The following is a 27,214-nucleotide window of genomic DNA, read 5'->3' on the forward strand; positions in this document are numbered from 1 at the left end:
GTCTTGCATAGGGTTAGTTTCTTAAAGAATAAAGTTCAGCAAACAAGCAAATGGCATAACTGCTTAGATTGGATGCTGCCAGTTTACTGTATAGAGACTGCAATTTGCACACTCCAGTAAGAAGGGCATGGCTGGGACACTTCCCCACATCAAGGTGGTGCAGGAGGATGGTTGCCCTTTTGTTCTGTGCCAGCTCTTGTTTCCTTGGCCATCAGAAGGTGCTAGAAGAGAGAAGAGCTCCCAGAGCCCACACCACGAAGTGATGCAGGGGAAAGAGGGCGAGTAACTCAGCAAGCATCAGGGAGAAGGCTCTCTCGGGGACTTTAAGGAGACCAGCAGGTTTATACATAGAAGGTAGTCCATGGAAGTTGCTGAGAGGGACACCAAGATTGAAGGAATAGACTCGCTGTGAACAGACTTTTTTTTTTTAAAGTTAATATCTCACCCAACCATTTCTCTAATTAAAAAACTACCCCCTCCTTTTTTTTTAGCTTAACGTACTATTCTCATATCTCCAGTTTTACAAACTAGACACTTTTTTCCTTAATCGTGTGTGCCTTTTGATGTGAGGCAATTCCATCTCAAGGTTTTGTCTAATTCGAGTTTCTGTCACATATGGCCAAAAAAACAAGTAGTGGCACAAAACTCACCCTGACCCCATCTGGATTTTCCTGTTGGTTCAGATTCACGTAGCTTTAGCTAACAGCAGCGAGACTGCAGAGAAGCCTGAACATCTCCTGGGCAATATCACCCCCAAAACACTGTCTGTGTCCCCCAGACAAAAGACATTAGATGTGCCAATGAAAGAGGAAAATGGGAAAGGAAGAGCCAAAGCATGGAATTACTTGATTCCAACAGTGAGCAAGGACTCAGCAAGGTGCAGTTTGAAGAAAGGGAAGTAATGCTGCATCTGTCAGAAAACTAGATCAGATTCTGGGTTACTTCTGTTGCAGCTGCCTGTGTGCTCCTAAGCAAGTTCACACCTGTCATAACAGGACACCCATGATGTGATGAGGTGTCTGGGTGCCACTTGAATCTGAAAATAGAAGCATCCCCTCCTTGTGGGACATACCCCTTGCCTCTGCAATTGAGCTAACTCCTTCTTGACTTGAACTACAGTGACAACTTTTCCTGAAAGACGAGAGGAGCAAAGAGCCATTGCGCTCAACACCTTTCCTGCTTACAGGGTTCAGAGGGGCAAAAGCTCAATCTCAGCTCCTCAGAAGGGACCTCTAAGCCTCTAAGGCATTTCCCTGAGTGTGTTCCATTGCTTTATAGCTCTGAACTTGTAAATGGTTCCCACCAGACAGATTTAAGAAGGTCTGACAATCACTTATATGTTCAAGAGCTGTCTTGCATAGCTAAGCTCACTCTTCTTTGTTACCTTTGGAGAATGCCTAAGGAGATATCTCCAATGGTCCACGGGATGCAGGTGAAAACCAGCTGCATTCCCTAGTGGGAATTTTTTTTTCTAGTATCTTCTTGACTCAGTCTTGCTTCATGCTGAAGCAACGCAGGCCCAAACTGCTCAGTGCTTTGTCTCTCAAAGAAGGATTGAAACTTAATCCAGTGCATATGCATGGCATGTGCTAGAGTGTGGGAGAGACCAAACCCCCTGAGTTCCACTGTTTATGGATGCAATGTCATCAGCTCTGTCTCTGTTGAAACCCTTGGTCATGTTCTTCCTTTTTTCCACTTGGATTCCCACAGCTTCTTTTCCATGGACAGCCCCGAGCACTCAGAGGGTGGCCAGGGGCACATAAATGCCCAAATCTGCAGATGAACCTGAACTCCAGTGCCTTGGAGAGAGGTTTACCTGGGAAATACTGTGAGATGTAAACCACCCTTGGAAGAAAAAAAAAAACAAACCCTACCTAATTTCATCAGCTTCAGTGGCTTTACCTGCATGATGAATTCAGTCCATGTGTATTCTGTACACAACAGGCACATATTGCACTTCTGCAGTAGATTTTGGCCCTCTCTCTCTCCCTACACATCACCCGTATGAACATTCTTATTAATTTACAGATGGGGAAAACTATAATCCAGGGAGAGCAAGTAGGATGCCCTGAGCCACACAGCAAATGACAAATTAACCTTGGGCTTCCTCATATGAAAAGCAACACCAGGCCAGGGCTGGGTCAGTTTTGAATACAGAGTTACAGGTCACTGGTTTACAGGACACAAGGGACCATTGCTATATGCTTGCCCCATTCTAAGACTTTTCTCTCCCCCCCCCTCCTCCCCCAAACATCTGCTACAAACCACAGTCAGAGGGGAATTGGACCTTTGGTCTGATCCAGTACAGCTGTTACCATGTTCCCTCAGTTTTAGAAATCAACCTGACCCCTCAGCATTGGACACAAACACCCTTAGACTTGGTAGAAGTTCAATTTTAGGACCTTGCTTTATGAATGTTTTGTATTAAAATGATTTATATGAACACATTTGCTCTTTGGATCTGGCAGCAGCCTGCGATCAAGCCCAGCTTTTCTTAATATTTTGGGCCATAAGCCATCCAGCTTGGGGATTTATTCATCTTAACGTGTTTAGCTTTGTAAGCACAATGCAGTAGTTACTGTTGTGCCTCCCGGCTGCTCTTCTATTTTTTATAAACTCATTTTCTCTGCTAACCTACTTTGAATTTTTTCTTGTAAAGCTGTTTTTAGTCTTCCTCTGCTTCCCTCCCTCCCCCCCCTTTTTTTTTCTCTCCCCCAAAACACTGGGATAAAACTGCTCTGGGCACTAAACACTAGTGACTTGAATAGGTTCCAGCTTCTGTAGCCTGACTTTGGAAATAATTGTTCCCACTAATCCTTTTGAGTGCACTCCCAATTCCATATATTCAAAGAGCTGTCCCCCCCACCACACATACACACCCAATTGCTTCTGTTCAACAATCAGAGATCATGCATCAGCACCTTGTAGTTGCTGGTGCCAAGCAGTTCTTGAGCCCCAAACCCACTAACTGCTTCTGAGCTACAGATGGAGGCTCCTCCACCGCTGTCACTGCCTTTCCCACCTTGTCCTCATCCCAGCTACCTGGAAAAGAAAAACCATCTTCTATTCCAGCTCAGCCCTGCAGCCTGCCAGTCGATTCCTGGATCCCTTCAATTCAGTATCATAAATACACTTAACGAGGGAGTTTAATATAGATTTGGTAAGACAGTTATTTGAGCGATACATAATTTATGTTGCCCTGTAGCATAGGAAGCCTTGAGTGGAGTCTGAGAGTGAACAGATTCAAGAAACTCGCCAGACAGCAGAGTGCCAAAGGGGGAAAAGAGTGGGGGACAAAAAGGAGACAGCAACCCAGGGAAGGAGGTGCATGAAGCAGGAGAAGAGCTCAATAGCAGAAAGAAGCATGAAAGACAGACAAGGTGAAAGGCACAGGGTGAGAAAAGAATGGAGAAGGAGAGAATAGAAGAAGATGAAAAGAGAAAGGAGAAGCTGAACAGAAGATGCAGACGGGGGCAGAGAGTCTGCAGGATGAATAAGAGATGAGAAGCAGCATGGAAAGGGAGAAATAAAGAGCAGAGCATGCACACTCGATGCGACAAGCAGGTCTCTGCAGGCTGCGAGTGCCGCAGCCAGCCGGGAAGCAGAGCCGACTGCCGTGTCAGCCGGAGGGCAAGGGCAAGGAGAGGCGCCCCGGCTCTCATGGGGCTCTGCTACCTCGTGACTCACCCCCGCTCCCCCTGCCAGCCACAGCCAGGGGACTGCCTGGCTTCCCTACCCACTTCCAGCCCCTCAGCTCCACGCGGTGTTAGGTTTTGCTGTTATCCTCCTGCTCTCGTGTGGCCTCATTTCAGGAGCTGTAGGGAGAATATGATGCCAGCCTTTCAGCTGGATAAAAAATTGGAGAGGCTCTGCTGGCACTCTCACCCAACCACACGTTCATCCTTGAGCGGCTGTAGTGTCCTGCTTTGGCACCCCTGGGCTCAAGGATGAGCTTAAATGCTGCACCATGGTGACACCTCTGCCCGAGGGACTTCACCAAGTTTTCTTGTAGCTATGAGGTGAGACACAGGAGGCAGACAAAGCAAATGGAGAGAGGGAGTTTGGTAGACCAGAGAACACAAACAGTGCTTGTCAAGCACACAGGATCTGTGCCTGCCATTTGCCTAGGCTCCCACTTTGGAAAAGGCACTGCCCCTCAGCTCCTGGAAGTCACATTTTGGTTGGAGAGCTTTCATCCAAAGAGTTAGTGTCAATTAGCTCTCCATTAAACTCAGCAGTGACCTGTCACAGAAGTATGGGAACACCTCAGAGACAGATCTCCATTAGGACCAGCCTGGTACATGGAAAGACACTAGAAAAGCACCCCTGATGTATTTTCTGGAATTTATGCAATATGAATTGAAGGCAACACAACCATTTGGCTCCAAATGGGACCCCTAGGGAGCAGAACAGATGGCTATATTAAAAGAAAAAAACCCTAAGCACAACTGGACTAGTCAACAGCCTCCACAGAGGCTGAAGAGGGGGCCTGGCCCTGCACACTCAGTTTTCCTTTTGCCTGCAGTATCCATGACGAGGTTTACTATTACTTCTGTTCGTGGAACGCAGCCAAGATACTTGCTGTTGTGCCAAACTGGAGAAAAACAGCCTCTGCCTCACAAAGTTTACAATATAGCTGGTATTGACCAAAGTGCTCCCTGTGTATCCCTTCTCTTGCACACGTGTGGCTGCGCATGGACCTGCTTCCCTGCCCGCAGGCTGGCACATACAACTCTGTGAGGGAATTCCAACCCTGTGGGTGAGCAGGCGTCTGGCCATCGCTGCTCTTCCCGATGCTGCTGCTCTCTATGCCCAGGCACGAAGGCCAAAAATACTTAAATTCGCTCCCTTCATCCCAAGTGAAGTGGTCAGGAGCTGCAGGGAGTCAGCTTCCCTGGTAAAGAAGAGTAACTAATAACTGTGCCCTTGAAAGCAGACACAGTGATGGAGAGCTGGGTCTTTAACCTCTCTGCTTGCTGCCCACAGAAAGGTGACTGTGCTCCTCTCCTACCTTGCAAGGTGATGATGACATTCAACGTGCTTTAACCTTCATCAGCTGATGTTTACAAAGTATTTCTAAAGCTGATGAACAGCCAATACTGTGGAAACACCCCCCGGGTTTTCCCTGGTGCTGTGTGTGCTCCCTGTGAGCAGTTGGCTGTTTATCATCCGGGATCCCCGTGGCGGGAGTCCCCACACTCACCCCTCCGAGTGCACAGCCTACATCCATGTCTCTGTTTTCTTTGGCATTCTCCAGCATTCCCCTTGGAACAAATGGCCTGTAATACAGCTTCTACTCAGACATCCCCCTCTGACAGAGCGCTCCTACGAAGAGGATTATCATTCTCATACTTGTGAGCCCCATGCTGTCCCACTGTCTCTTTCAGGCTGTTCTCCCCTGGGGATGGGGTCACAAAACCCACAAAGTACACACAGATTGGCAATTAGATCTGCTCTCTGATTTATTTTTTTTCCTGCACTGAAAAACCAGCAAAACTGCAGGTTTTGTAGAAATTGTCCAAGAAAGTTTAAGAAAGCTCTGTGCTCCCCTCGGTCCAAAATCTGCCAGCTTTGAAAGTAATATTTAGATGAACCTCCTCCAAAAGTTTACAGAAGAAAGGTAGCTATTTCTTGTAAAAATAAATGCATAATAAAACCCAAAGAATTTCTCTCCAAAACTAATTTTAGTGGAAATTTTTCAGGTAGTTTCAGTGAGCTGTGGAGCTCAGCACGCCCTCTGGTGCCAGAACCAGGTTTCACAGGCCCTGAAGCCTGCCAGCTCCCTTCAGCAAAACTAGAGATCAAGTTCAAAAAGGAATTAAAAAAAAAAAACAAACAACCAAATCCACACTCGTGGTGATATTCATCCTGCTTCCTCCAAGAATTCCTCCAAAAATCAAAAATAACAATAGAAGTGAAATTGGAATATTTGTGTGTGTGCATGCTTTGAGTAAGAATTAATCCTCTGACTTATAAAACATAGACAGATGCCTCACTCAGTCTCTTTAGGGATCTGTATTGCTGTGCCACGTTTACACAAAAGCAAATGGAAAGGGGATTTGCCTGAGGTCAGACTGAAGCCAGCAGAGTCTTTGCAGGGAAAGAGGCTGTTTCACATGGAAAGTCAAGACATCCAAAAATGGGGCACAGGAGATCAGCTCCAGCACCAGTTCATCCAGCACTGTTGCATGACCGGGATGGAATTTTTCAAGTCCCAGTTTCCGTACTCTTTAAGAGTGGGCAATAGTGACAGATCCCCATCTTGGGAAAGTGCTGCTTACTGGTAGGTGCTGTTTTCCAGCAGACATGCTGGCTCTGCAACAACGCTTTCAAGATGAACTTGGTGTCTGACTGCCAGATCCAGGTTTCCTTTCTTTGACACATTATAGAGAAAAGACAGTGATCTCCACTTTCCCAAGGGTAACACTTTCAAAGCGACTAGAAAGACACCAGCTCTAGCCTGATGACATAAATCACTTTGATGAGCCTTCAGGTATGTCCTGTGACTTAGGGTTCTGTTTGCCAAAAGGGAATCATAATCTCCTCAGTGATCCCACACAACCTCCCACAGCTGTCTGGCCAGTCCTGCTACAAGGAAACCCAAGTTGCTTGTGAATCAGTTCCTGAGCTGCAGCAGTTTACAGGACCGAACTTTTAAACAAAGCAAAAGCAGAAATGGTCTTCAGAAAGCTGTGCAAGCATTCTGGCAGCTAAAAAAAAGAAAGAGTCACAACCACACATTCAAACCCCACAGACACAGTAGTTCACTGGTGACAGCTATGGCACAGGCATCCCAAGCAAATCTATCCCCCTGCATTAATCCAAATACCAGGTCTCTGAAGACTCCTGGTTTGTTTAAGCCTCTCCTTATTTGAGACGTCAGGCTTCCATTTCTAGCTGCTGGACTAGACAGAACATTGAGGGCCAAAGCCATAAACCCCCTGGACTTCTCTAACTTTTCCTTGCATCTTAAGTGCATCATGTGCTGGAGTGTGTCAACAGAAAGGCAATGAAGCCAGTGAAAGGACTAGAGCACAGGTCCTATGAGGAGAGGCTGAGCGAGCTGGGGTTCTTCAGCCTGGAGAAGAGGAGGCTCAGGGGAGACCTCATCACTCTCTACAACTCCCTGAAAGGAGTTTGTAGCCAGGTGGGTGCTGGGGGGCCACCCATCACAAATCTTAAGCTACCCAAGTTTAGTGTCCAGCTTTCATCAGCCTTTATCCTTTTGGTAATCTTTCTGGATCTGTCTGAACTGAGAGAGCTTTGAATCTGGAGTCACACCTTTTCCATTGCAAAGGTTCCCAGTTCCAGTTACTCCACATAGGAGAGCAGTCCCTGCCTGTGTTTTCATGTCCCAAACAGGAACATGATGTCACACTCATCCATGCAAGAGAAGCCCACAGGAAAGCTGTCTATTTTCATTGCCTGATCATCTGGGACACAGAGCAACTCTGTGTACATTGTACATTGCAACTCTGCCCCATTTCACACTCCAGGTAAAGGAGCATGGGGGCAGCTCAAAAGGAGGACGTGTTTTCATTCAACAAGAGCTCCTGACTTGCTTTATTTTTCTCCACGTAAGCAACTAGAAACAGATGTCTCAGCCTCCTTGTACCAGTCACTCATTTAACAAAAGCTCTGTCCTGTTTGTACAGCGTCCTTGTTCTCGCACCCTTAACTCATCATTACACAGAGATAAATTATCAATGCTCAGCCTTGTGATGCTGCAAGGAAGAGGGCTGATTCCTCAGGAATAAGGAAAACAGCACATGAGAGGGATCAAATCACAAACCTTGCACCATTTCGTATTAGCTCCTCTCTGTTTCAACAGGATCACGTGCTTTCAGGCCAACTAAGAGGCAGTAGTACCTCAGTAAATATTTTTAAAATGTGTTCACAGGATCTGACCTTTTGCTGGCCTCCTTTCCTCAAGATGCAAGACGCCTCTATGCTGCCCCTGACACCACACTGTAATGTTTAAGTCTTGAACACCTACACACTGCCTTGGAGTTCTTTGCCTCCTTACAGTATCTTTTAACTTCTACCTTCCACAGCAAGAAATACAAGCTTTGCAAAAGAACCACTTAACCATAGTAATATCACTGTCAGAAACTGCAAGAATTACATTTTAAGCTATCAAACTAAAAAAAAAAAAAAAAGAAAATCACCCAAAGCCCTTTTCTACCCCTAGCTAGCCACTTCTTAGTGGCATCAATAGGTCAGAACAGACACAGTCTTTCCTGCTCACTTTTTTGTACGTGGCTTTGTCATATGAAGGTGACCACTAGAGTGGGGCCACAACCCCCTTTCAAAATTGAACTCCAACTTCAGCATCGGACACACGACCACATACAATGCTCTCCCAGGATCACTGGTTTTGCTCACACTCTCCTGGCACAGAGAAAGCCCCTCTTGCACAGGGATGCACAAAGAGACCCAAGACCACAGCATAAAGCACTAGCCATGACCCTTCCCTAGCATCCTGCCTAGAGCATGGAGGAAAGACTACATTTTCTATTTTACCTGGTACAAAGAGATGAAAAAAGCACTTACCATTTGATGTAGGCATTTCCAGTATGCACCTCAAGAAATCTCTCTCACCACTTTGAGCAAAAGAAGGCCCCTCAGGCCCAGCCTGGCCTTTACCTCTGGTTTTAAAGGGTTCCCATCAGACAGTGCTGAGGGCAAGGCTGCTGGTCTTTACTGCAGCTGACAGGAGGCTGATTACCCAGAACCAAAGTCTATCTGATATATCTAAGTGTTGGGGGTTTTTTCTTTTTAAGGTAAGAAGAGCATAGCTTGCTGCAGATAGATCCAAATCTTTTGTAATTGTTGCCTTTGCTGGTGGTTTATTACCAGCTTATGATGCTCTGGGTGAACTGAAAACTATCATCCACTTTTCTGACTTTTTGGTTTTTTTCATCACTTGGGTCAAGAGAGTTAACAGGTGAACTCACTAAGAGAAAGACAGAGAAAAGGTGGATGGCTTAAAGCAGCCAAATTACCTACACCTTGCAATTAGATTAAAGGCAACCAGGTGATTTGGCTCTTACAAATAGCTGTTTCTTTCCACTGACAAAAAAATGTGCCTGAATGATTAGTTAAAGTCAGGTGTGATGGATCCCACCCCTTGTCTTGTTGCATTTCAGTGTCTGATGTTCTGAAGAAATATTGCCCTTGGTTTCAGAAACAAGAAAGTGGATCATCCCATCTGCTCTAGCACCTTGTCTAAGATAGAAGCCAGCAAAAAGTGTTCAGAGAATCATAGATCTTTTTAGGTTGGAAATGATCTTTAAGATCATCAAGTCCAGCCATTAACCTAATACTGCCACGACCATCACTAAACCATGTCCTCAAGTGCCACATCTACATGTCTTTTAAATACCTCCAGGCATGGTGACCCAGCTACTTCCCTGGGCAGTCTGTTCCAGTGCCTGACAAGCCTTTTGTTAAAGAAATCTTTTCCTAATATCCAATCTAAACCTCTCCTGGTGCAACTTGAAGCCATTTCTTCTTGACCTATTGCTTGTCAATAGGACAACTGCTTGTCTTGAGAGAAGAGACTGGCCCCCCACTTGGCTGCAGTCTCCTTTCAGGGAGTTGTAGAGAGTGATGAGGTCTTCCCTGAGCCTCCTTTTCTCCAGGCTAAACCCTCCCAGCTCCCTCAGCTGCTCATAGGACTTACTCTCTAGAACCTTCACCAGCTTCGTTGCCCTTCTCAAGACTCACTCCAGCACATCAATGTTCTTGTAGTGAGGGGCCCAAAACCAAACCCAGCATTCAAGATATGGCCTCACCAGTGCCCAGCGCAGGGGGATGATCCCTTTTCTGGTTGTGCTGGCCACACTATTTTTGATACAGGCCAGGATGCCATTGGCCTTCTTGGCCACCTGGACACACTGACAGCTCATGTTCAGCCAGCAGCCCCAGGCCCTTTTCTGTCAGGGAGCTTTCCAGCCTCTCTTACCCAAGTGTGTAGCACTGCATGAAGTTGTTGTGACCCAGGTGCAAGACCCAGCTCTCATCTTGTTGAACCTCATGAAATGGGCCTCAGCTCATTGATCCAGCCTGTCCAGATCCCTCTGCAGAGCCTTTGTATCCTCCAGCAGAGCAACACTCTTGCCCAGTGCAGTGTGGCCTGCAAACTCAATCCTCTCATCCAGATCACTGATAATGACATTAAACACAATACCCAACCCAAAGAGATCTCTCTCTAACCCCCTGTAAGTTTGAGGCTTGTCTGTGCCCTGAAGGAGGAGAATTTAATATTCTTTGCAAAACCCCTGGCTTTGGATAATCTATGCTATTGTAACTCTGGACGAGCTTGTTTTCCACAAAAATACCTGGTATGTTTTTAACCTTGCTGAGCTCTTGATCACCGCAAGTATCTTGTCCCTATTAATACCACGAGGTGGCTCTGAGGGGAAACTGGATGCACTCGACACATTTAAAACGCTCAACTTTGACTCCTTCCCAGGCTTTCTAGACAAACCCCAAGGAGGAGGCAGCACCCCGTGTGGCACAGATGTGTCTGCTGGTTTAGTGGTATCACCAGTTCATGGGATTTTTCCTGTCCCCCCAGGGCGTGAATCCTCATCTCCGGATCAACGGGCCGATGAACATCAACCACTACGCGACGAAGAAGAGCGTGGCCGAGAGCATGCTGGACGTGGCGCTGTTCATGGCCAACGTCACGCAGCTCAAAGCCGTGCTGGAGCAGGGGCCGTCCTTCCAGTACTATGCCACCCTCATCGTGCTCATCAGCATCTCCCTCTTCTTCCAGATGATGATCGGGATTCTCCTCATCATCACTGGTAAGGTGGCCACTGAAGGCTGTGCACCCTCGCAGGGTGCTGCAGGGGCAGAGAACCCCATGGCTTGGCTGGTGTGGGGGTGGAAGGGAGAAGCCTCGTCTCCCAAATCATTCCCTTCTGGCTCCAACCAGGGCTGCAGAAGGGTTGAAGGCAGCTTGATGCGGGCGGTGGGGAGGTCTGTGTCACTGCTTTTCGAAGTGCTGAGTGGGTTGGTTTTCACTTGCACAACATCTCTGAGCACAACTCTTCCTTCACTTTCCCACTGCTGACCCTTGGTCACAGTGAAAGACCTGGTTTTTGGCCAAGGTGGGCCATTTGCTGCCCTTGCTGTTATATGCTCTTTCAAGTAGCTCCTGCAGACACTACATTTTAGCCTTGAGCTTTTAGTCTCAGTTGAGCTGTGACTTAACAGAACAACTTAGGCAGAGGTATTTCCTGTATTAACCCCACTTTAACCAATTCCACAGTTCTCCTAGTGCCCTACAGACAGTATATTAACATCAGCATTTCAGACAGGCTTCCCCAGTGCTCCATCTGATACAGGAGTTGCTATATTTCCACCTCCAACACTGCTCAGTATTAAAAGCCTGCAGAACGCTGCATTTTCCTGTATATCCTCTGTGGGCTTTTATGTGGGACAGAGGATTGAAGGCTACAGGACATCCTGTGATGTGTTCCTTCCCCGGCCCCACATGCCACAGCCTTTCCTGGTGGCAGCTGTGGTGGATGGAGCCAGCTGTGAGGAGAAAGGGGACAGGGGACCACAGCTGAGAGCAGGGAGCTACAAGGCTGCTGCTTACATGGCTTATTGGCCAGACAGCCTCCGTAAACCTGAATTCCTGTTGTCTAAACAGGTCAGTGTCCATCAGCTAGGGATGATCCCATTTATGTACCCAGATACCTTCTGGTCTGTGGGTGAGGAGGGGGTTGATAGCTCTGTCAGATCACATATATGAGATCTGAGTGGCAAAGAGGAACAGGCATCCCCACCCAAGTACAACATTGCTGACCTTGTCTCTCATGTCACACAGCCTTCCCTCGCCATGTCCCATGGCCATGCAGTACAGGGGGCGTGGCACATGTCTGGCTCGTGTGCAGCAGTAACTTGGCTATTTAGGGTTGACCCACTGCAGGGCCACGGCACCTCCACGGCAAAACAAATACATGACATTAAAAAAAAAAAAGTGTTTTTCTCTGCTCCGTTCTTCTACATCATCTTAGAGCAAGTTGTGGCTCCTGGTAAATTCCTGGGACTATTCCCCCTGCTCTGTGGCCTCAGTGCCCAGGGGCACCATGGACATTCATCAAGCAGGGAAAGCTTGTATGGGCTGGGGGACTTGGAGTCAATCTGCAAACCTCCCTCTCTTTTTGCACTGTATCGCACAGCTCGTTTGAACCTGAATGACATTGCAAAGCAACCCCGCCTGAACATTCTCAACAATGCTGCCACAGCTCTCATCTTCATCACAGTCATCCTCAACATCTTCATCACAGCCTTTGGGGTACAGAAGACTGGCCTTTACCCTAACAGGAATTTTCGACCTTATTAAGTCATGGGGCACGGAGTCAGGTAAGAAAAGGGTGAGCTCCCAGCTGGCCTCTGGGAGGGCTCTCAATTTCAGAAAATATCATTGAAAGGTGGAGAAGGCAAAGATGCACAAATTAACAAAGCCTGCCTAGAGGCATGTTGCTGTACCACAAGAATCTGAGGCCACTGAACAAATTCCCTCAGAGAAGCAGGATTTCTCCCTTAAAGCAAGACCACCAAACATCCCAGTTGCTGGGATTTATCAGCAGCAAGTGGTTTTTGGAAGGCTGCAGATTTCATGCTAGATACAAATTGCAGTTGTGGATGGGAGCTAAACTTGGGAAAGAAAATGCATTCTGGGAGGTATCCAGAGATGGCAGCACTATTAGCAGAAGAAAAGGAATGTGCTGGTTAGGCCAGGGTAAAAGAGCCCTTCTCAACAGCCAGTGTGGTTTGGCAGGGACTCTTTTAAGAATCCAGTGCTCATTTTCAACAGTCTTGTTAATAAGAGTCCAACCAAATGCCTGGGTTCCCATGTCAGGTCAGTGAGGGAATGACACGTTCTTAGATCAAAAGAACTTTAGGTCAAGAAGTAAAGGTCACAGCTCTTGCTAACATGGCCTGAAACATGTAAACACAGTTTAAATGCAATATACTGGGGCAACAGCCAACAGGAAAGCTCAACAGACATATGATATGATGAGGAAGGATGCAAAGGTCAAAAGCCTCTATAGAAACACTGCTTGCTTGGGATCCAGAAGGGTGCAAGTGCTGAGGAGCAGCAGCCCACACGTGTAGGGGTGGTCATGGTGTCGAGTGACCCAGTATGCTGTGACTGCTCCTCTCTGGCTACACAGCACAGAGGAGCCTGCCCTGACCTTACTGGCATTTCTTATCTTCCCTGCAGGATCTGAGGAGTGCAGTTGGAAGGAAAAGCTCTCCTCCTCTACGTCTTCACTGACCTCAGCAGAAGCCCATTGACAAATCCAGAAAACTGGGTTAAACTTTCGAAACTCTGTGTGTGTCATGGTATACTGGCCCCCTCCTGTAATGCTTTTGCTGTTCTGAAGGGGTGGAAACATCACCTTTCCAAGCTAGAGCAAACTTTGCAAGGGAATAGCAGCAGGTACATGGTTTCAAAGCACAGTTCTGTAAATCTCATCTCTTACTGCTTCACATATTCAATATTGGCTCATTCGGTAGAGAAGACTGAATGATTTACTTTGTAGGCTAAATAAATAAGAAGAGTCCAGCTTTTTTTTTTGTCTCAAACGTAAGTCTCTCTCCTTAAAGCAACTCCATCTAATAGTTTACATCCCAAGTGTTGGAATGGGTTTCTCAGACTAAAAAAAAAGTTCTCATGGGAGGACAGAAAAGTGTGTGCACGTCAACATAGTTAAACCAGTTCAAATGTTTTCCTAGTTGTTTAAAATTAAATGCAACCCAGTTAAGAAAACAATCAGGTACTTCCAGCATTGGAATATTAACAATGAGAAAAAATACTTATTATGGTCTGATGTCATCATCAGGGACCTATCAGGAATGATGTCAGAATGGCCTGACAGTATTTAGTAGAAAATGAAGAAACATTATACATAAGGAAACAGTCTGGGCTTATTGCCACAATGAGAAATGACAGTTACATAGTGTATTACTTCATTAAATAATCACCATTATAGTTTAAGGTCTTATCAGTAATACAAATATTTTAAAATATATTGATTTTATATTGACAATGCTGGAAATTCCCGTGGATTAGAACAATTTGTATCCTTAAAAAAAGAGATCCTTTGAATTAACAAGTTTCGAAATATTTTTTAAAGAGTAAAAATTTTTTATTCTAAATTTAACTTTGTAGTCACGCTAAGAAATGGATATTTTAATAGCCTTGTGTAAACCTGTTAAAACAATTACATGCTCTTCTGATTATTAAATGATTTTTTCATTGTACTGCAAAATCAGAGTTCAATATGGATTTTTAATTTTGCATATCCTTGCTACCACTGAGACAGAAATGGCATGAAAACGTCCTCATAGTGGTCTTGAGGAGCTACTAGAAGTGTCTGACACTTAGAAATAGATACAGACAGATTTAATTTGTATTCTGTATTTGGCTTTACAGAACTAAATTTCACTGTAAGTCACAGGTGGTGCTTTTTTCTGAAGAGGGTGTGAATGACCTTGCTCAGAAGGTGGTGGGTAAGGCCACAGGCCAGCATCAGCTGGTACCTGCAACTGACTTTTTGGCAGCTGAAGGAAAGTTGCATAAAAAGAGGAGGGTGGAAAGTACCAGTTATGTATTTACCAGAATTTAAAGTGGCAAAGCTGAGCACGGTCTGGGATCTGTTTGGTGAAGCAGGCAAAGACTTGTCCTCCACTTTATCTGGGGGATGACAGGTCTGGAGTGACACTGGATTTGCTGCTTAACTCAGTCCTTGCTCTGTGCCAAGACCGACAGCAGACAGGGGTGGATGTTTCTGGGAAGCCTGTTATCCTGCTCTCCTCCAGCAAAAGGCTTCACTGTAGGGGTAACCAAGCCACTTGTAGGCAAAGCAAAACCACAAGCTAAGGGCTCTCAGCCACTACTGGCCAGCTGGGTTCACGAAAAGGTAAAATGTTATGCATTCCGTGTGCAGATCTCAAACCCTAGGACTCATTGCTTCATGGAGCAGGAGGCAAAGCAATTAGCATTGATGACTGAATGTAAAGAGAGGGAAAAAAAGAAAAGGTTCACCTGGGAAAGAAGCAGTGAGGGGAATTTCCTTACTAGATCTTAACTTCATCATTGTTTCAGAGAGCTACTAGATCAGGTATGACAGTACATGAGGCCTGCCTGAGCAGAGAAGGCTTCCTGTCACTCATCCCAGACAAGCAAAAGACTGGCAGCACACCAGAATATTTCTCCCCCATCACCTTTAATAATAATAATTTCTCATTATAATGAAATCACACTCATTAGCAACCTTGGCTGCCTTTTCCCCTCTCCATGTTTGACTCCCATTCCTGCCAAGCTTTTGATACTCAACACACAGCTGAAGCAAAAATGGGCCAAAATTGAATCTAAATAAGCAGCTGCTGTGAAAGAGTTGACCTCTCATTTGTGTAGACTGTGCCAAGTACCAAACCTGGGTCTAGGCTCTCACCTGTGGTCTTCTCCAGCAATTTTCCTCTGCTTGCAAGGAGGACCACTTTGTTTTCCACATTCTCTATGATCACATCACACCTGTGCTTTGGTGGGATGTGTATTTGCTCAGTGTTTCCACCTTGTTCCACATGACAAACCCAAGAAGACAGGAGAAATACTGTTGTGTTGCCATCCCACTTTCTGCAGACCTAGAGAGACTGAAACAGGTCTCACTCCTGGCTAACCTTGCTTGCTGCATCTCCCACTCACTTCCTGCTGCAGAGTTCTTGCTGCCTTGGGCAGAGAGTGATCTGTCTCTCTGGTATTGCCTATGCTTTCGGTTACATGAAGACAGAGGAGCAACACCTGGTTTCTAATCCCTGCTGCATGGTGATGTGGTTGCGAGTAACACACAGACAGAAGTGAGCTCTTGTAGGAAGACAATGTATTTATAAAACATGAGGGAGAATCTGTACATCCCCCAGCTCCAACAGAGAGGTGGCCCAGGAGTTGTCTTGAAGGCACAGAGCCACTTTAAGGCAGGTAATTCAAAGGTACAACTCAGATTCTCAACACAAGGCATCTGTATCTAAAAAACAATCAACTTCAGACATTTGTAGGCAATAAGAAGAGATGTTCATACTGGGCAAACATTAAGACAATGACAAAACAAATCACATTATAATTTTCACACAAAACATTTTGCTCAGAACAAAAGCCAGCCCTTCTTCGTTCCCTTTGCTGACCTGCAAAACAAGCCCCAGCCCCACAGTTCACAGTCCTGAAGACAGAGTCACATTTCTAGGCAGAGCCCCCTTGCCCTGCACTGCGTACTTGGGGGCCCAGGCCCCAGAGCCTGGTCACATCCTGCCCCAGGGAAGGTCTCCCTTGAACCATGGCCCATCATCTCCCCAGCCAGAGAGCTTCCAGAGCAGCTTGCTCCTGTCTGATGCACGGAAAATCCCAAGCTACTGACTTCCTCCTGCCTTCGAGGCAGGACACAGCCAGGATGCATATCAAGGCCAGAAACTTGGCACAGCTTCCTAAAGAGATCCTAGCAAGAGAAATGTGATCAGCTGCTGGGGGGAGTCAGCTTCATGGCCATGGTGAAGCCAGGTTCCCTCTTCCCTCTGGGAGCTGTGCTGTACCCAGAGATGATGCAAGACATACGACACTAGTGATGGGGCAAACCCCTGTGGTTCTGGTCTGGCCACTACCCTGGTTGGCTGTGTCCTTTCACTACATGGCTGAGGGACTACCTGCTCCTGCTGGGCTTCCTGCTCTCCCTGCCTCCGTGACTCTGCCTGGGGAGAAAAACTGCATGCAGGTTGTTTTGGAAGAGGGACAACAGCCCCAGAGCAAAGCCCAGCACTGCTCCTGCAAGGTTTGCTGCTGGCTGGCAAACCGAGGAGAGCGTAGCCCCCTCTCTCTCTACCTGCACTGGTCTTTGAGCATGTGGGCTGGAAGACAGCTTTTGTCCCCATGGGCTCTCCAAGCTCCTCCATGGAGACTGCCAGCTAGTGCCAATTAGTATTAATCACGTTTACTACAGCAATGCTTAAATACCAACTGAGAATTCCCACTGTGGTAGAAAGGGAAGAACATTTGAGATGGCAGCTTTGACAGCAGGGACACTGGCCATCAGGAAATGGGACTGAAAACCACTAACTCCTTACATCTCCACCAAGGAGCCCTCACGAGGTAGTTCTGCTTGACACTGGCCTGGGTTACAAGGTATGAAGGAAGGAGCACAGTCTCAGCCGAAAAACGGAGGCAAAATCCTCAAATTCTGCTGGCAGTGCTGCAGTGAGTGCTGCTTTCCAGTCCACTCTTTGATGACTGTCCTCTCTGGTGGGGAAGAGGGGCTACTCATATCATCATTAAGGCAAGTGAGTTACCTTCTGGATGTACCTAATTCTTGCCAGTGCCTGCAGATGAAAGCCAACTGCTTACTTTAGGTGCTGCAGACCACATCTACAGCCAGATGTGAAAGCACATGGTACAATGTTCCTCCCTGTGCCTGACTTACAGGCTGCCACTGAATCCATCAGCTCTCCATCTGCAAAATGGGCATCATGCTGTTCTCAGCCTGATGGGGCCAGACAGCTGGTCCTGCTATTGCCTCACTGTGTCCCGGCATTCGCCCTTCCCGATAGCCTCTCCCCATTCCACAGGGATTGCGTGACAGAGCCAGCCTGGACAGGCTGTGGAGGCGCAGTCCTGGAGCCTGGAAAGCAGCTCACCTGCACTCTCGTGGGGCTGTTCCTGTGTTTTGAGTGAAGCACAGGCTCTGACATGCACCGAGAGCATGACTGACACTGCACATTCCAGGCAGAAACAGAGCTTATTGCAACATTGCATCACAAGGCCCTGGCCTCCTAAACTCCTATAACACTTTCTGGAAAAAAAAAAAAAAAAAGAAAAGTTGACTATTGTCAGCCTGTTTCCTCTCACCCCAGCTGCAGTGACTAATTTCTTAGTATCTACATGGGTAGAGTACTTTCCCTCAATAGGAAGACTGCTCTGGCTTGGGCAGATGGCTAAGGCTGCCTCTTCTGGGATACTCAGTGTCTCCATTCTGGCAAATGCTCTGTGGAGTCAGAGACACAGCTGTCTTTTGTCTACTTCTTATCATGGCTGCACACTGCACAGCAAAACTTCTTCTATCTGGTTGCCTTTTTCTAACTCTATCAGTCACAAACCCCAGACTGATGCAAGCAGATGATTTGACAAGATTTCTATCTCACGTGCCAGAACTTGCATGTTCAGTTTTCTACAATAGTGGAACTTGATGGACTTGTCAAGCACCACAGAACCAGTAACAAATGAATGACTCCATCAGCAAAAAGCAAAAAAAAAAAAAAAAATCAAGTACCATGTCAGCATTGCTTGTATTCTACATACCTCCATTACTCATGTCTCAACAACTCCCCACAGAGCTGGACCCCAAGAGCAGCATTCTATGTCACATTCTCCCCTCAAGCTTGAGACCAGTAGCAGCCTTTTTAGGATGGTAGGGGGACCACTGGAGCTCCAGTGTAAAGTCCTGAGTGTGCTGGGATTTCTGGGTGAATGTAGTCTTCTAAAATGGTTACGGGGAAAAAACAATCTTGCCTTGCATTAACAGGAGTTTTAGGGGATGAGAATTTCCTGTAGTGTCAGGCCAACTGTGGGCTCTTTCCACAGGTCTTGCATCAATGACAGCATGGGTCTGCCTATCCTTTTATTCACTCAACCCTCTTCCGTCCTCACCATTCTTTACATCCAGTGCATGTGCCAAGACCTGAGGCCACCTCCTCTGTATCAGGCCAGAGCTCTCAGGGCTGTTTCAGAGATGAAGCACCAAGAGCTGTGCTGGTTCTTCAACCAAGAAGCCTGCTCTCTACATAAGAGTCAAACTAGGACAAGACACAACTGTGAGGCCATAACTTATTAAATTAACTTTTAGATGCTGCATAAATGTACAGGATTTTGAGAGCAGAATACTCTGTCTCCTCTTCTGACAAAATCACAATATTTCAACTACTAAAATATTGCCACTTCTTCCCTGCTAGGGTTTCCCTGATATTATTTAGGACAAACACATGTCTGTCAGATAAGGCTGCAAAGTTCCTCCTGAGATGCCCTCCTAGCTTCTCTGTATAACCCCTCCACTATCCTCAGGAAGTGGATCAATAATTTAGGTGGAATTGTAACATCACCCCCACCAGCTCGCCCAGCTACAGGCAAACATGGCTCTTGGAAGGGAAATGTATTTGCATCTCCATCTATGGCCCATAATTTGCTGAATATGAGCAGTTTTTCATAATGACTAAAGTGAAAAGCACAGAGAAACGTCTAAGCACCAGCAGCCTAAAGTGCCTATTAGCTCCTCCATATCCAGATTTCCTTGGGTCAGCACATGGGCATGTGGATGCAATACAGTCCAGAGAACTTTGGTCCCCTGTCCAAAATCATGGATACTGAAGAGATAGGGAAGGAGGGGAAACGGGGAGGGTTGTGGTTTTTTCTTTTTTTTTTTTTTCTTTTTTTCATTCAAGTATTGAAAAAGAAGCTGCATTGCTCTAAATAAACCATTCTGGGCTTAGCTGGGATTTGTGTTTGTTTGGTGCAAGACTCAACAGGAAATATGGCACCTCTCCCACTGTACCATCCACCAGACTGCACGGCAGGAAACGTGAGTCCTTCCCTTGTCGACATCTCCCCCGCACACCTTCCCAGCCAGACATGGATCCCACGTCTTGGATACAACGGCTCAGAAGAGAAGCTCCTGCTCCGCCAGCCTGATCACCCCTTCCCTGGCTGTGCCATCCCATCAGAGGGCTCTGGAGGCAGAGGAAGAGTTTGTGTGCTCGGCTGTGTGCCTCAGTAAAGTGCACATCTAGATGAGATGGTGGACGGTGCCGCCCAACAGCTGTGGGGTTGAAGGCTACAGTGTCTTCAGCTGGCGTCGGTTCCACATGCCCCGCTTTGAGTGAAACCAGTGGAAAAAGTTTCTCAGGGAGAGACGCTCCACTTCCAGCCCAGCCTGTAAGATCCTGGCAGAAAGAAGAGTAGACTCAGAGAAAACTTGATCGCAAAGATACTGGGGGGGGGCTCAGCCCCAGGAAAACTCTTTTAAGCTGTGCCGTTGACAAGAGACTACAACTCAATTGGATAGTCCAGAATAGCTCAGGGGTATCTCATACCCATAAGCAGGCATTTAATGACACTTGGTGAGTGTTTATGCACCCTTGAGGGAAGGACTAGTCAGGAGTGCCTGCACATACCAGGCTAGGAGAAAAAGACAGCTGGCAGCACAGGACTGCTCAGGATGCTAGTCTTTTCTGTAGTCAGCTGTCAGAAAAGACAGGACAGGGCCCAAAGCCTAGAACTACAAACGCAGAGGCCTAGGATTTGTCCAGCAGAGATCCCTCACTACAAACTTCTCGGAAACTGTAACTGTACCTTGTGACCTTCAAATGTTTCTCCAACAGTTGGTCTTCTGGACAATTGCTAAATGTTATATGGGAAGTCTGAGCGACCCAGACTGTGTGCTGGACTCTGGAAGAGGACAAAGCCTTCACAATCACCAGTGCCTGATCTGCACGTGGCCAACCAGCAGTGTGGCACTAAGGCACCAGAAAATGGCTCTTCTCCTACTAGTGGCTGTAGGAGAGTGTTTTGTGTCTCCTAACCTACTAGGTTTGAGGTCAGGACAGGCTCAAAGACTCTCCCTCACTGATCAAGCTTATGGCAGCAGTCATCTCAATCTCCTTATATCCCTACTCCTGTGGTCACTGGTCTTCCAAGATCCAATGGGTCTCCCTTCCTGAGCACATGAACAATGACAGTGGATGCCTACCTGTCCAGGAGTTCCCAGTCCTCTCCTCCCCAGCGGTCACGAAACTCTTTTGTGTTCATGCCTCCAATCTTGTCCAGGTCAGACTTGTATATGCCCAGGAGACCAAACCCATTCACCTCCCAGTAGCCTGAGGAGAGCACAAAAGAGGCACATGTATGTTGGTGCTTGGAACCATTGATGACTCCAGCAGAGATTCTGGAGAGAGACTCAAACTACTTTCAGCATGATGTTGACACCAGAGAGTGAACTCAGCAGCAAGGCAGAGCCAACCATTCCAACCAGCTTTGGGAAGTGAGAAAGGCTTGAGGATAGACAGCATGGGCTGTCCTATCAACTTGTTAGCAGAGCCTCCAACACCTCCTGGACTGCCCCAGCTTCATAGAGTTGCCCTGTGCCTGAATGGCTCCGGGTGGCCACCTCTGTCTAAAGAAAATCCCATGCTAAGATGATCTATGCCACTTTTCCCCCTCTGACTTGGGTTGGTTTCCCTCAGCCCTGCTCTACCAGCTCTCCTCAGGACAGGCTGTGCCCTCTAAGAAAAGAGAAATGGACAGAAGGGAGTAAAGGAAGGGTTTTCCAAGGTCCTTAAATCCACAAAGAGCCCTAGGAGATGACCAGGAGAAACATCATACAAAGGGCTCTGCTAGCTTTTTGATCTCAAATTCCAGGTACCTGATGCTGTTAAACCACATCTAACGCACCCTCACTTTGTGGACCTGGAAGGACCTCAAGCTTCAGAGGAACAAATCTAGAGGTGGCAGACATCCTGCTTCTTTCCCCATTCCCCAAGGTCTGAGCCAAAGAGGATCCACTCCCTCTTACCTTCAGGCCACTGTGGGGACATCCCGCAGTGCAGCCTCATGACCATGGGTGCAAAGGCCATCTTGCCTTCCACACAGTGCTTCCTGATTGAATCAATGACTCCAGCTGGGAAGTGGATGTGGAGGTCACACAGGAAGATGATGCTGTGTGGGTCCTGGAACGAACCACACCGGTTGGGAAAAAAATAGATTGACTTTCAGTAAGTCTTTCTTGAGGAGCAGGAAGACAGAGATATGGGAGTCAATTAAAAAGCCATTTGTTGCTGCATCAGAAACTGAGGTCCTAGAGGCTGGTAAAACAGCCACTGAGTGGCTGTTCAATGATGAATGTGAAATACCACAACTATGACCTGGCAGAGCCAGTATCACAAAGCTGTTACTGCTGATTTCCCTCCTGTCTGACAGTCCCAGCAAGGGGACTGAGAACCAAACAGAACACAGGCTCCTCAGAATACAGGGTGAGACCCTTACTCTGGAAGGACAGGAAACATATCCACATTTGATCTAGTCTGCCAAGCTATTCCCTTCCCTAAAAACAGCGTGTACAGTACCAAAAGTAATGATAGCACCAGTATCCACCCCAAGGGTGCCCAGACTTACCGTCACAAGGTCTATTCCCGCCTGCAGCCCAGCAGAACGCTCGAAATTCCCTGTCAGCTTCAGGTACTGGTAGCTGGGGGACAGATGGGAAAGTCAAGTTCAGTTCCCATGTGCCGGCGGCACAGGAAGCACCACGGGCATCAGGCTGTGGAGCTGCCCTCACCCCGTGCACCCTCTCAAGGACGAGGAAAGCCTTTGCTGGGTGAGTGCACAAGTTTAGCACTGTTCCAGTTCCCATCATGCCCTCAGAGTCTTCCCCCTTGTGCAGCAAGGGGAGGGCAATGCCTAGCAAAAGTCTTTTCAGCTATAGTCCAGTCTATTCTAGGACTAGACCTGTTACTGGTATGTAAAGGAAATGACCAGCCAAGGCTGGTTCAGATCAGAGTAAGGTAAACCAGACAGTTATTCGAGCAAGCGGAGTCCCCAGAGGCCTCCACGCTCCCTGTCCTATTTCTCACAGCTTTCTTGTCTGTCCTCCCTCTGCCCCATCACTGTGAGACTTGCTTTGTCTTCTCTCTTGCAAACTTGAAAATAGAGACAAATTCAACAAATTTGGCTGGAATACTGCATTAGCTATTGCCTTACACTTTTATAACACTGTTCCACACAGTACATGATGTGTATGCACATCATGATAACAACATATTCATGTATATGTGCAAGGTCTGGGTGGGTGTTATCTTCAGTTTTCCAGCTGCAGCAGGCTGTGGCTGGTCAACACACAGAGACTGGTAGAGGTGCTGTGTTTGCAGCATACGTGTGTGAGTGGTTTTTTTGTGATCAAGCAGTACTCTCACCTGTGCAAGGTAGACCTTTTCAGAGCCTTCTCTACATCCATGTCATCGCTGCTGTAGTCTGTGATGATGATGTTGAAGTTGGGATCCTTAGTGACTTGGAACAGCTCTTCCATGTCAGAGATGAACTGCAGCACCCAACGTGCCTGGTTTTTCACTGGTTGTATTGCAACAGGGAGATAATCTAAGCAAACTGATTTCAGTGATGGTGTTGTTTCTCAACAGGCAAGGCTTCTTGCCTCCTGTCAAACCCCAATAACCTTGCAGGGATGCTGAAACAGGCCCAGGCTGAAAACCTGGTCCAAAGAATCAAGGAATCAGTGCGGGTTCTTTCCCACCATGTGACAGGAGTTTTCTTTGAGCTTACAAGCCATGGAAGTTTGGGCCCTATAATATTTCTGAGGGGGTTTTACTTGGAGAGAACAGAAATTGGAAGTGACCCCAAATGAGATGGTAGAGACTGGCCCAGGTTCACTGTCCAGGACTGCCCTCATGGGAACCACCCACTGTGCCATCCCTTGGTGTCCTGGGGAGGCAGATCCTCCTTACCTGGCACCACGAAGTGAACCATGGCACGGTGGTTCCAGGAAAAGCCCTGAGGCCAGCACAGCTCTGGCTCGTTCGCCACAGCCATCAGGTGCCGCCGGCGACCCCACACCAGGCTCCTCATCTTCCTCTCCTCCTCCTCATTGCCACCAACTCCCTGCCAGCCCTGGGCAAAGACGTACTCGGAGAAGCGGACGAGCCGCCCTCCCTGCTCCAGCAGCTCCAGCTCCAGCAGGTAGCGGCTGCCCCGCATGCGGTCCTGGCGTTTCTCCACGTTCACGATACGCTGCAGCTGGAACCGCCTGCAGGAGACAGAGTTGGCATGAGCATGTCCCCTCTACACCAGCCCTGCTCCCACCTCCAGCCTGTTCATCTCTGCTAGGCTCCTTCCTCCTGGCTAGCACGAACCTTTCTGTCCCCAGCTTCCCCTTGCTTCGCTGCACTGCTTCCAAAGTCCCATGGGAAGGTTTAGCACCTGTTTCCTAAATCCACAAGCATGTGGGATTAGACCTGGGATTCCGGCCAAGAGAAAAATATTTGGCAGGGGAAATGAAATAAAGGTGACACAGAAAATAACAAATCTGTCTGAATGATTGTAGGGCTGGTAGTAGTGAGTGTACTCAACACCACCTACAACGATCTTGGCACGAGGAGTATGTTTGGGCTAGTGAAACTGGCTCATGACAGCTTATCAGCCAAGAACATGGAGGAGGACTGAGCAATCACACAGCAAAAACTGGAGTGAGCTTTAGGTTTGGAATGGCCAAAACTGGATGAAATGCCAGATCATGCCCTTTCAGATCGTAACAAGAGTTTCTGCTGTAAAGTTGATGCTTGCCAGAGAAAAGCCTGTGTGTAGTGATCAGTTACACCTGACTGTGTAACAGTGTGATGTGATCCTGAAAAAACAAATGTGATCTTAAGATGTAGCATCAGACAGCAGGGACTGGAAATTCATAACACCTATTCTATAAAATATCTAGGATACTGGTTACTTATATCAAGGAAGATTAACTCAAACTGAAACCTGCACGGAAAAGGACTGGTTAAAAAATTATGGAAATAGACACCAACCCGACAGAAGAGTCGGGAGTTGGATTGTTTAGCTTATGGAGGCTCAGAGGAATTATGTCTGTTTGCCAGAAAGGCAATCAGGATGGTAAATCTTGAGAAGAAAAAGAACCATATCAAGACCATGTAAAAAAAGAGTACCAGCAAAAGCTGGCACCAGTTATCAGCCAAAAGAGGTATATTTAAAGCCCAGTGTTTTACATAGATTCCTTGCCTGAAATCTTATTTCCCACATGTAGTTTATCCTCTGATTCTCACTAGTTACTCACATGACAGGCATTCTCTGTGCAGCAGGGTACACCAGCTCCGGGACTCTGTCCCTTGGTTCTCTCACTGTGCCTTACCCTTTACTCCTCTGGTTGAGCTTCTTCAGGAAGACACGTGTAACTTCCAGGGCCTCCCTTTCTCTTAGCAGCAAGTTTCCCGATGTGTTGCATTTCAGGTCAATCCAGTCTGTGCGCAGCATATGGAAGTCCAGGTTGCTCGCGCTGAAGGTCTGCTCCCAGTTCACTGCCTGGTCAAACACTGGTACGTAATCAAAATCCTCCTCATCTTCCTCCTCTGGCTCCCCATCTGCCTCTTCCTCTTCGTCTTCTGCTGCCACAGGTGCAGACTTGCCCTTCACAGGAGATGGCACCTGTACCTCTCTTTCGTCCATGTCCCCACCATTGGCTGCCTTGTGCTCAGCAATGTAGGACTCCACTTGGTTCAGCCACTGGGGCAGCCCAGGCTGGCTGGGGCTGGCAGTGCTCACAGAGCGTCTGCTGGCTTTGCCAGAGACTGGGCCTCCTTTCCTGGCTGGCATGGTGCCTGCTGGCTGCAGCCCATCCTTGGCAGTGCTGAGATCTCCTCGAGGTCTCACCCCTTTGGGAATTGTGACCCCTGAGTCCCTTGGGTGGCTAAAAGACTGCTGCCTTTGAGTCACAGTCCTAGAAGGAGGGTTTGCCCTTCTGACAGGCACTCTCCCCTGGATGGCCCTGGCATGCTGCAGAGGGCTCCTGGAGTTGTCTTTGACACCAGCTTTTAAACGGGGTCTCTTTGTTACTGGGTTCCCCTCCAGGCCAACCTGGCTGAGGCTTTGGTTAGTAGAGGCCAGCACGGCTGATTTGACACCAGACCTCTTTGTCCTTCTCCTTTGTATCCCCTCTCCTATGTTACTGCCCATTACTGAGAGGAGCCGACGACGCTCCCGGAAGGAATAGTCCTCGTGGATATTGTCCCTGCCCAAAATGCTGCCGGGAGCGTTGCCCAACAGCTCTGCCTTCACTGTGCCAGGGTGCTCGGCGGGACGGGTACTCTCCATGTCCTGCTCCTCGTACTGCAGGTCATCCAGGTTCCCCTCCTGGGAGCCTGCAGGAGTAATTGAAGTTACATCTCTGGCATCTTCCCACTGCTTTCCCTGTCCTAACCCAGGCACTCATCCTGCTGGGGGCAGCTACTTGTCGCCTCACCTCAGTATTGCCCCTCCTGCTCAGAGGACAGGGATGCTCTCACACACGGGATCTGTGCTCCTGCTGGCACCAACCTTCTCAGCACCTCTTAGCCACCACTGCCAAAGGCTGTGGAGGTGTCTGGCTTTGCCTTTAGCTGTCTTGTCTGGCCTCAGATTTGCAAGGCAGGTGTGAGCACTGGCTGCCATGACACAGAGCTTTGGCTCTGTTGCTCCTGCCCATGTTTTTGCTAGAATTACATCTCAGATAAGCTGTGGGCCTGAGAGGTAGTTGTCATGTTGTCTCCTACAGCCCACTGTTTGGTGACCTCCCAACCTGCCCTTGAAAGAAGTAAAAGCTGCAGCAAAAATCTCCTCCCAGACACAGTAATCTGGTAGGGAAAGGCTGTGACTTCCTTGTTATGGGAAGTCAACAGCTTCTTTCAGCTGCTGCTGGAAGACCACATGAAAAAGTGACAGGTGAAAGGATCTTCTGGTTGTGACACTAGGCCCCTACCTGGCTGCTCTGTCTTTTCTCCAGAGTCCAGGCTCTTCTCTGGCCGATCCATTTTCATGTACTTGTAGAATCCGAATCTGTAGAGGGAAGAGGAAAACACAAGTTTGATGAAAGTTACTTTGCCCTTTTCAAATAAATAATAGCCATTGCTTCAGAGGTGATGATCCATTACTCTGGTTACATCTACCCAGCACCTCTAGATCCTACTTTCCAAGCATCCTCACCATCTTTCAAATCTTTGGGCAAGCAGATCTAACTCTGCAGTGCCTAAGACATGCATTTTCCTTCCTTATCATCTCAGTCTCTCAAGAGATTTTCTCATAGGTGCAGGAGGAAACCCCAATATAAGTACCCTGAAAGACTTCTTTAGCCTCCCTTAAACTCCTCCTTAAAGCTCACTTAAGATGTACTGCTCACAAATGTAAACCATCACGCTGCAAAAGCATCTCAAGCAGCTGATTGCAGTGATCTCACTCTCTCTCCTCTTATACCATTACTGCCTATGTGCTGTCCTTATATGCCTGTGCTTCAAGGTTTTGGGAGGGATTTCCAGGGGTGTTTCCCTCCACATGTGCTTGATGCCAAAGAAAATGGGCCCTCCGTTCTCAAATCCAGTCACAATACAA

At 47.5% G+C, this 27,214-nt stretch overlaps 2 protein-coding genes across 2 annotated transcripts in view; one reads left to right on the forward strand and one right to left on the reverse strand.

The window, feature by feature from the left end:
- NINJ2 (ninjurin 2) overlaps positions 1–13,600 on the forward strand; it is a 47,293-nt gene extending 33,693 nt beyond the window's left edge. The window contains exons 2-4 of the mRNA XM_064654601.1: positions 10,583–10,814; positions 12,201–12,384; positions 13,250–13,600. Coding sequence (XP_064510671.1) covers positions 10,583–10,814; positions 12,201–12,364 — 396 coding nt within the window. The 3' untranslated portion in view covers positions 12,365–12,384; positions 13,250–13,600. The remainder of the gene's footprint in view (positions 1–10,582; positions 10,815–12,200; positions 12,385–13,249) is intronic.
- Positions 13,601–15,894: 2,294 nt separating this feature from the next.
- B4GALNT3 (beta-1,4-N-acetyl-galactosaminyltransferase 3) overlaps positions 15,895–27,214 on the reverse strand; it is a 65,404-nt gene continuing 54,084 nt past the window's right edge. The window contains exons 13-20 of the mRNA XM_064654600.1: positions 26,589–26,665; positions 24,987–25,992; positions 23,575–23,873; positions 23,029–23,182; positions 22,232–22,304; positions 21,633–21,786; positions 20,811–20,937; positions 15,895–20,004 (exon numbers count right to left, since the gene is read on the reverse strand). Of these exons, the coding sequence (XP_064510670.1) occupies positions 19,896–20,004; positions 20,811–20,937; positions 21,633–21,786; positions 22,232–22,304; positions 23,029–23,182; positions 23,575–23,873; positions 24,987–25,992; positions 26,589–26,665 (1,999 nt within the window). The 3' untranslated portion in view covers positions 15,895–19,895. The remainder of the gene's footprint in view (positions 20,005–20,810; positions 20,938–21,632; positions 21,787–22,231; positions 22,305–23,028; positions 23,183–23,574; positions 23,874–24,986; positions 25,993–26,588; positions 26,666–27,214) is intronic.

This window comes from Pseudopipra pipra, chromosome 5 (genome assembly GCF_036250125.1).
Source record: "Pseudopipra pipra isolate bDixPip1 chromosome 5, bDixPip1.hap1, whole genome shotgun sequence".
Taxonomy (NCBI): domain Eukaryota; kingdom Metazoa; phylum Chordata; class Aves; order Passeriformes; family Pipridae; genus Pseudopipra; species Pseudopipra pipra.